This window comes from Mercenaria mercenaria, chromosome 12, assembly GCF_021730395.1.
Source record: "Mercenaria mercenaria strain notata chromosome 12, MADL_Memer_1, whole genome shotgun sequence".
NCBI classification, from domain to species: Eukaryota; Metazoa; Mollusca; class Bivalvia; order Venerida; family Veneridae; genus Mercenaria; species Mercenaria mercenaria.
Window position 1 is genome coordinate 54,522,729 of NC_069372.1, and position 8,864 is coordinate 54,531,592.

The 8,864-nt window shown below is 36.5% G+C and overlaps 1 protein-coding gene across 1 annotated transcript in view; it reads right to left on the reverse strand.

Annotated features, from left to right (window-relative positions):
- LOC123533369 (uncharacterized) overlaps positions 1–6,646 on the reverse strand; it is a 37,719-nt gene extending 31,073 nt beyond the window's left edge. Inside the window, exons 1-3 of the mRNA XM_053520099.1 lie at positions 6,553–6,646; positions 3,419–3,551; positions 208–380 (exon numbers count right to left, since the gene is read on the reverse strand). Of these exons, the coding sequence (XP_053376074.1) occupies positions 208–380; positions 3,419–3,551; positions 6,553–6,594 (348 nt within the window). The 5' untranslated portion in view covers positions 6,595–6,646. The remainder of the gene's footprint in view (positions 1–207; positions 381–3,418; positions 3,552–6,552) is intronic.
- Positions 6,647–8,864: the final 2,218 nt, after the last annotated feature.

Genomic DNA, 8,864 nt, shown 5'->3' on the forward strand with positions numbered 1-8,864 from the left:
AATTATAACTTGGAGCAGTGTTGGGCATGGGTTAATCAAACATTTCATTTCCTCAACAGTCACTGAGCTTAAACAATTCTTATATCAACTGATGTTTGCCACTGTCTTCTGCAACTGTCATACTACACTGAATTCAAAATGCTTGATTGTTAGTCTAGAATTTTACATGCAGACCTTACCTCGCTAGCTAGCAAAAGTTTTCATTACCTCTCGATTTTTGCGATTGTTGCGATTTTTCTCTCTGTAATGTCCATATTGACAGTTTCTGTACTCGTATCCCAAATTTGCAAATGGTATCCCATCACTGAGGGCATAAGATTTCTCTCCAAACACAGACAGTAGATCAAAGTAAAGACGGTGCTTATCTAACGATGTTAAATCTGAAAGCAAAAAATAAGGGCCAAATATATAACTCAGTTCTGAGATAAGTCTAAACGCAACTTTGCCATTGGTCAATTTCAGAAATGAGCTAAAGTCAGTCAATCAATCAAATTCACATGCTTTAGAGAATGGTCTCTAACCCAGTTTTATACACCTAGGATATATTCCATCACAAAATAGAGTTGTCACAGGAGTGACGAATTATACCCCCACAATATGGCATTGTGACAGAACTAAGCCAGTGTCAAAGCTGAACTTGCTTGACCTTTGACCTACTGACCTCAAAATCAATAGAGGTCATTTGCTAGTCATGATCAACCTCCCTATGAAGTTTCATGGTCATCAGCCCAAGCATTCTCAAGTTATTGTCCGAAAAAGGTTTAAATGTTCTGGGTCACTATGACCTTTTACCTTTGGAACTCAAAATCAATACAGGTCATCTGCTGGTCATGACCAGCCTCCCTATAAAGTTTTGTGATCCTAGTCCCAAGGGTTTTGAAGTTATTGTCCGAAAACCAGTAAAATGTTCTGGGTCACTGTGACCTTGACCTGTGACCTACTGACCTCAAAATCAATAGGGGTCATCTGCTGGTCATATCCAACCTCCCTATCAATTTTCATTATCCTAGGCCCAAGCGTTCTCAAGTTATCATTCGTAAAATGTGTAACTGTTTCATATTATTGTGACCTTAAAGGTCCATTACTAAGGGAAAGTGAGTTGGCAATTTTTTTCATTGCCAGTGCATAGACTTCTGCAAGACACTAAATAATGAAGATTGGCAGGTCAAAATTTACAGAAGGTCTTTGGAACTCAAAGAAATGTATGTGTATTATGTTGAAATTTCAATGAATCGACAGAATGACCCCCCAGGTCTTTTTAACTTTCTTCATACTTCATAGAAAAATAATTGTACATATACTGCGATTTATTTCGAATTTCTACATACCAACTTTCATTTTCCAATAAAATGAAATAGTTTCTGTGCTTTTTAAAAGAAATTAAAATGTTCACTTTCCTTAGTATTGGACCTTTAACCATTGACCTTCTAGTCTGAAAGTCGAACTTGACCTGTATTTTATCACACCTGTATATTACACCTGTGTACAAAAATTTATGATCCTAGACCCAAGCTTCTCAAGTCATCATCGAGAAACCATTCAACTGTTCCAAGTCACTATAACCTTGGTCTTTGACCTACTGACCTCAAAGTAAAACCTGACCTGTATTTTCTGATGTTACACCTGTGTACCAAAATTTATTATCCTAGGCCCAAGCGTTCTCAAGTTATCATCTGGAAACTATTAAATGTTCTGAGTCACTGTGACCATGACCTTTGACCTACAGTCCTCAAAGTCATACTTCACCTGTATTTTATGATGTTACACCTGTGTACCAAAATTTATGATCCTAGGCCCAAGCGTTCTCATGTTATCATCCGGAAACCGTTTAACTGTTTAGGGTCACTTTGACCTTGACCTTTGACCTACAGTCCTCAAAGTCGTACTTGACCTGTATTTTCTGATGTTACACCTGTGTACCAAAATTTATTTAAATCGGTCAAGCCCTTCATGAGTTATCATCTGAAAACCATGAAAACCAACGGACCGACCAACCAACCGACCGCCAAGCTCAGTTTAACAAGCAAATTCGATGAATTGGAATCCCCGGCCGAAAGGGTCAGAGTTGAGGAACGGCAAAAAAATATATCCTGCAAAAAGTTAAGAATGTTACCAAGAAGCAAATTAATTTTCATTAGTCAAATCAAATTAAAAGAAAAATGAGTTGGTTTGTTTGGGTGGGGGGGGGGGGGTTGAGGATACATACAGTTTACATGTGATTATAGATATTGGTAGAAAACGAAAAAATGAAAAAAAAAAAAAAAAATTAGGGTGGGGGGGGGGGGGGAGCGGGGGTGAGAGGGAGCGGGGTGACCAATGTAAGGTGGTGACCAGGTGTAGGTACACAACATCACATGTTTATAATAAATGTGCATGGAAAAGAATGGAAGAAGTTTAATGAAAATTCTTCCAATTGGTTGGTTTGTTATGTACGATCTGTGGATTTTTAAAACAATTAAAGGGCAATAACTAAATGGAAAAATTGACAATCGAAAAAACTTGAAGGGCATCGTCGCAGTATCTTGGTTCATGTCTATTTCAAGTTTGATGAAATTCTACCTGCTAGTTACTGAGAAATGGCTGCAGACGGACATTTTTCATTAAATCAAGGGCAATAACTCTGACGGAAATTGACCTATCAAAAAAAAAACTTGACGGGCATCAGCGCAGTATCTTGGTTCATGTCTATTTCAAATTTGATGAAATTCTACCTGTTAGTTACTGAGAAATGGCTGCAGACAGACATTTTTTATTAAATCAAGGGCAATAACTCTGAGGGAAATTGACCAATCAAAAAAAAAACTTGACGGGCATCATCGCAGTATGTTGGTTCATGTTTATTTCAAGTTTCATGAAATTCTACCAAGTAGTTACTGAAAAATGGCTGCGGACGGACGGACGGACTGACTGACGGACTGACGGAGGGACAACGCCATTTCAATACCCCCCTCCCGATTTCATCGGCGGGGGATAATAATTTGTAATGTTTCACTGTGCATAGGCAAAAAGAGGCAAATATTTTTCAAAACCAAGCAATAGGCATTAACAAAAAATTAAGTTATTAAAAAAATGTTTTTCTTATGACAATTATGTAACTGAAATACAACATGTAGTTGTGGGTAAAACATACTGTTTAAGCAGCTTTTTAACCTTTCTACAGGACAATCTAACATGAATTCCCTCCAGATTTATCCTGTGTATAAAATGCACACAGCATGAACCCTTTCCCGTCTAAAAATGAATTTGCTGATCTTTCAATTTGGACAGTCCCATTAACTTACCAAATAAATATTGACCAAATGGTGTGTATGGATGTGCAAGCTGATCAAGATCTACGGGCTGCAAAGGCAGAACCAATCAAGTCCAGCATAATAAGGGTTAAAATGTTGCATAGAACAGACATAAAACATATTTTTACCTGACTGAACAATAGAACGTCTCCTGATTACAACGAACTTGTTGTTTGAAGATATCTCATAGTTTCTTATATACGCATTTGCTTCTTCAAGTGACCTAAAACACAATTGGATGTTTGAGCTTTCTTCTGCTACCTGAAAACAGACAATAGAAATAAAAGCTAGAAACAAATCAAATGGATAGTTTTTCCTTAAAATAAAAGTCACTCCATAAAGTCATTGTTCCAAATTAACATATGACTATAATCAGAGTTTTTTTTTCCATCGACAAGACATGCCTTATAGGTGACCTGTAAAAAGTATAAATGCATATTTCAAATAGGCGAGACTATATACAATGGTTACAACTTCACATGACGTCTTGTTAAATATTTATGAAGGTTTTGACAAATTAGAAAAAAAAAGAATGAAAAAATACTGGGGATGGCTAGGTACACATCTTCACAAAGTTGTGTTAATAATAAATGAAAATAAAATAATGTCCATGGAAAAAACTGAAAAAAGTTTAATGAAGTGCTACAAATTGGTTGGTTTGTTATAAACAAATATGTGGATTATTCAACAATTAAAGGGCAATAACTCTGAAGTAACTGAAGAGATCCTGACGAAACTGTATGTGCACTACCACATTATGGTAATTTAAATTCAATTTAAGTTTTACATTTAAATACAAGTATGTCACAAGTTATGAAGCAGAAATCGCCATATTTACCATACAGTACCCTATAATATTTAAAACTAGAAACTATTATGGGCCAGCACTCTGGTGTTTGGGCTATCTGACTGAAACTTAACAGGCTGCATTTCTCTATAGTGGTGAACAAGTATATATGAAGTTTTATAATAAATAAAATATTTAAAACCACTTCCTAGATAAGGCTCTGGACGGATGGACAATGCCAAAACCATATCCCTCCGCCTTCAACGTGGGATAAATAGCTGAATTCATGACTTTTTTAATCAGGGTAACATGTATAGAAAGGAAGGCCTACCAAACTGGTAAAATTGTTTTCTTAATTTGCTAAATGACCACCAGTATGAACATATAGCATCTCCTGGCATCTTCACACCAAGTGTAACAGGAGTGCCAGACTGTCACAAAATACACGAAGTTGGCCTGATTCAAGGGGCATAATCCAAGAGTGTCTGGAGCGATCATGGTGGTTATCGTACTTGGCTGAGATATTATACCCAAACATTGTCAGGAAGTTTGGTGAAGACTGGATGAAAAATATTTGACTTAGAGAGCAGACAAGGCTAAATAATAGTAAATTCACAGTTTTAGAGTAATTAAAAGGCCATAATCGAGGAGTACTTGGGGCGATAAGCCTGGTTATCAAACTTGGCCACAATATTATATCCACAAACACTGTCAGCAAGTTTGAAGATCAGATGAAAACTCTTTGACTTAGAGAGTGGTCCAGGCTAAATTTGCTGTTTTTTAAGTAATTCAAGGGACATAATCCAGGAGTGTCTGGGGCGATTTGGCTGGTTATCTAACTTGGCCAAGATATTATGCCCACAAATATTGTCAGCAAGTTTGGTGAAGATCGGATGAAAACTGTGACTTAGAAGCGGACAAGGCTAAATTCACTATTATTCTAGTAATTCTGCAGTCAGGGGTGTAACTGTTTCAAGTTATTGCAGTTAATAACTCATTTGAGTTATTGCTTATATTTTCATAACTTGTTTCAGTTATCATAAAATATTACAAAGCCCTCCTTTGCCAATTCCTCATTTTGAATGAGACTAATGCAGTTACTTCCTGAGTCCTTGAATTTTATCTTTCCAGCTATGCTATAAAAAATTTTACGCAAGGCTGATAAAGGTTTACGCAAAAGTTTTAAAGCTATAAAACTCTTAACATCCCATTATGCTGATCAGGTCATGATCAGACTAAAAGAGAATTTGATTAGCCACAGTTTGCTACTAATTTCACTTTAAAGGTCATTTTGTGAGAACAGCAAAAAGACTTTTTTTTGAATAACTTACCTGAGTTAACTTTATTTTATAACTAATGCAGGTTAAGAAATGCTTGAAAAAGTAACTGAAATAGGTTACATAACTTAAAACAGTTACACCCCTGACTGTTCTAGGGACATATTATGTATATATGTATTAATCCTTTCCTTCCTTTGTAGGAGAACCCCACTGATGCGATGCGTAATCAATGAATCATTCACCATCTATCACCTTCGCTCTTTTTTAATAGACCCATTGGTTCTTTAACGTGCCCAGTGTATAGCACCAGTACACGTGAGGATTGCCTAGGTTTCTGACCAGAACACCTCTAGTTGGGTGGGAAACACTGAAAAGCATTTCTGAAAATTCCTAAGGCATCTGTCGGGGATCAAACTCGGACCTCTGGATTGGAAAGCCAGCGTTCAAACCACTGAGCTATTCCGTCCCATACTGCAGCAAAAAGTCGAAATTTCGGCAAAAGATCATGGCCGAGTGGATGCGAATTTTAATCAAATTTGAGCAAAATTTATAACGTTCATTAAGCGTTTCACTTTTATCCAAACAGAATGCAGGCTTGGCGTCCGGTACTTCCTCAGGCAAACAATTTCTTAATCGATGATTCGCATACTGAACCTGAATACAGGCTGACTCGGACCATGGCTTATTCGGACCAAATTTACTTTGCTTATTCGGCCCAAATTGTCTAAGTTTTCCTGACACTGATGTCATGAGTAAAAATAAAATTTATGAGTATTAAGTTTAATGTCTAATGCAAAGAATAATTAAAGTCCTTATTTAAACGCATAAATGATGCATTTTAGTTTGTCAAAACTTCTTGCCCGCTTGTACTGTGTATATTTAATGTCCTTTTTTCAAGTTAAACCTCAATATAACGCTATAATCAACATTATTTTCTGAAAATTACTGAACCATCCTAAATTCATGGTCATTATTGACTGTTAATTAAAAGTTTGAGGTCTGAATCAGCCAAAATATATGGTCATTATCTACTTTTATTCAAAGTATGTGGTCCGAATCAGCCAAAAAATTTGGTCCGAATCAGCCATGGTCCGAATCAGCCACGGTCCGAATCAGCCTGTTTCCACTGAACCCATACATAGATCTGTAAGAACGCTGAGACAAGATTATATTAACTGCTATGCAATTTACTTACAGGCACAATTTCTTCTTTAACTTCTGAAATATCGCATTCCATGTCTCTTTTTGTGTCCAGAAAATTGGATGTGGTTGTTGTTGTTGCGGCTATCTTCACGCATGCCGTTAAGCGAAATGGAGTCAATTTTGCGAAATGGACACACTGATTACCCCCCTTTAATTCTCATTAAAGATATCCAGTGCCCATCTTTCACAAGAACATTTCATCTTTAAATATTTAATTCAAATGTACAAAATTCTTTTTATATGCATTAAACTTTACCAACGAATTAGTGTTTTGAACTAAGTTGTTAAAGGGATAAAGCCTTTAGGAAATATAAGACAAACAAAATTCCCAAGGAAACTTACCTTAGTCTCAAACATTAATGTAGGAAAGAAACCAAATTAGCACATGAAGAGTACCTTGAAGACATCCTTAATGTGAACGTCGAAACTGATCAAATGCAAGCACAACATAACAGACCAAATACCAAGAAATTATACAGCCTTTTCAAGCACTCAAAACAAGATTCCACTGGCATTGACACACTCAAACATGACAACAAACTTCACACACAGGACCCTGACAAAGCCACAGTACTCAATAAGCAATTTCAGTCAGTTTTTACTTCAAACTCTCCTCTCTCTCTGAAATCTTTGGCTGATATGAAGGTCCAGGATATCGCAGATACAGGTAAAGAGATCCCAGAAAAGAAACGTACAGCCCACACAAACCTATGCCTGATATTGAAATTTCAACACAAGGTATCGAAAAGATATATGGAAAATGGCGAATGTCGCTCCCATCTTTAAGAAAGGCTCTAGGTCAGACCCAGCCAACTATCGCCCAATATCAAGAACTCTTACCTGTATCTTGTGTAAAACCCTGGAACATATTGTATCCTCTAGCATAACAAAACACTTCACAAAGAACAATATGTTCTATGAATTGCAGCATGGTTTCCGAGAAAAGAGGTCTTGTCAAACTCAGTAACTAATGTTAGTAGAAGATATCCTTCAATAGTCAAGTTGACCTCATACTCCTTGACTTTTCAAAGGCGTTTGATATGGTCAACCATGAAAAACTACTCTACAAGCTGCATTTCTATGGTGTAAGGGGTCAAACTCTTAAATGGATTAAAGCTTTCCTTGATAACAGGTCACAGTCAGTGGTAGTAAACGGGTCCACATCAGGCACCACACCAGTCTCCTCAGGTGTTCCCCAGGGTTCGGTCCTCGGGCCTCTCTTATTTCTTATCTGTATCAACGATCTACCTGACTTTGTAACAATAGATAACAATACAAATTGTGAATCTAGTGAAAGTGAATTTAAAAGTGCCACACCCCTTAATTCAACATCTGAATCAAATCAGTCTGTAAATCAGTGTGAACAAAGTGAAAGTGACACACCCCTTAATTCAACATCTGAATCATATCAGTCTGTAAATCTGTGTGAAAAAAGTGAAAGTGAGTCTGAAATGAATACAGAAGAAATCAATCAATGTGAAATAAGTGATATAGGATCAAATTGTGAAATTGATGATTTGAATGAAAAAGAAAGTGTTTAAAGACAACGTAATCAATCAATGCGACTGTTACCAAATGGAAAGTTCATGTCGGTTGAAGATCTACTGAACATAATTCATGGCGACATAACAGCTGTGTTGTCTGTTCCTAGAGGAAATAAAGACAAGGGATTTGTTCTAGTTGATGGTGAAGAGAACATTAAAAGTAACTTGTCGGGGACAAAAGCAAATTACTATGATGACTGTGGGGTTTGGAATAGTAGGAAATCTAGAACTTGTAAGACAAACTTTCTTTTGGAAGAACTTGAAAATGGTCAAACAAACATTAAATTTGTTCATGTCAAAGATGGTATTGTAAGTGTTGAGAAACAGGTGAAAGGGAAAGTTGTTAAAACCTCATTGAATCCGCAACCACATTTAGGTAACATTGTGACTCTTCACAGGTACTATACTGTCTTAAAAGAAAATGAAGACTTTAAGAAACGTGTAAGTTGGTTTGAGAACTTACCTGCAGCACTTGACACAAGAAAGTATGTGATGGTTGTTGAAAATCAGGGAACAAATGGAGACTCAGAATATGGAAAAGTTCATGGAAATTCAAAAAACAAATGAACAGCCTTACAAACGTACACACCCTGAAGCTATCAAACTAATTAAAGAAGCAGTTAAGCATGATAAGCAATTTAATGCTTATACTAAATTAACAAAACTTGACAACTCAACTCTCTATCCAAAGCATTTGCGCCAGTGTCGGTATTTAAAATCAAAATCTGTAGGTAGTAAGAAAAAAGCAAAAAATGCTGCA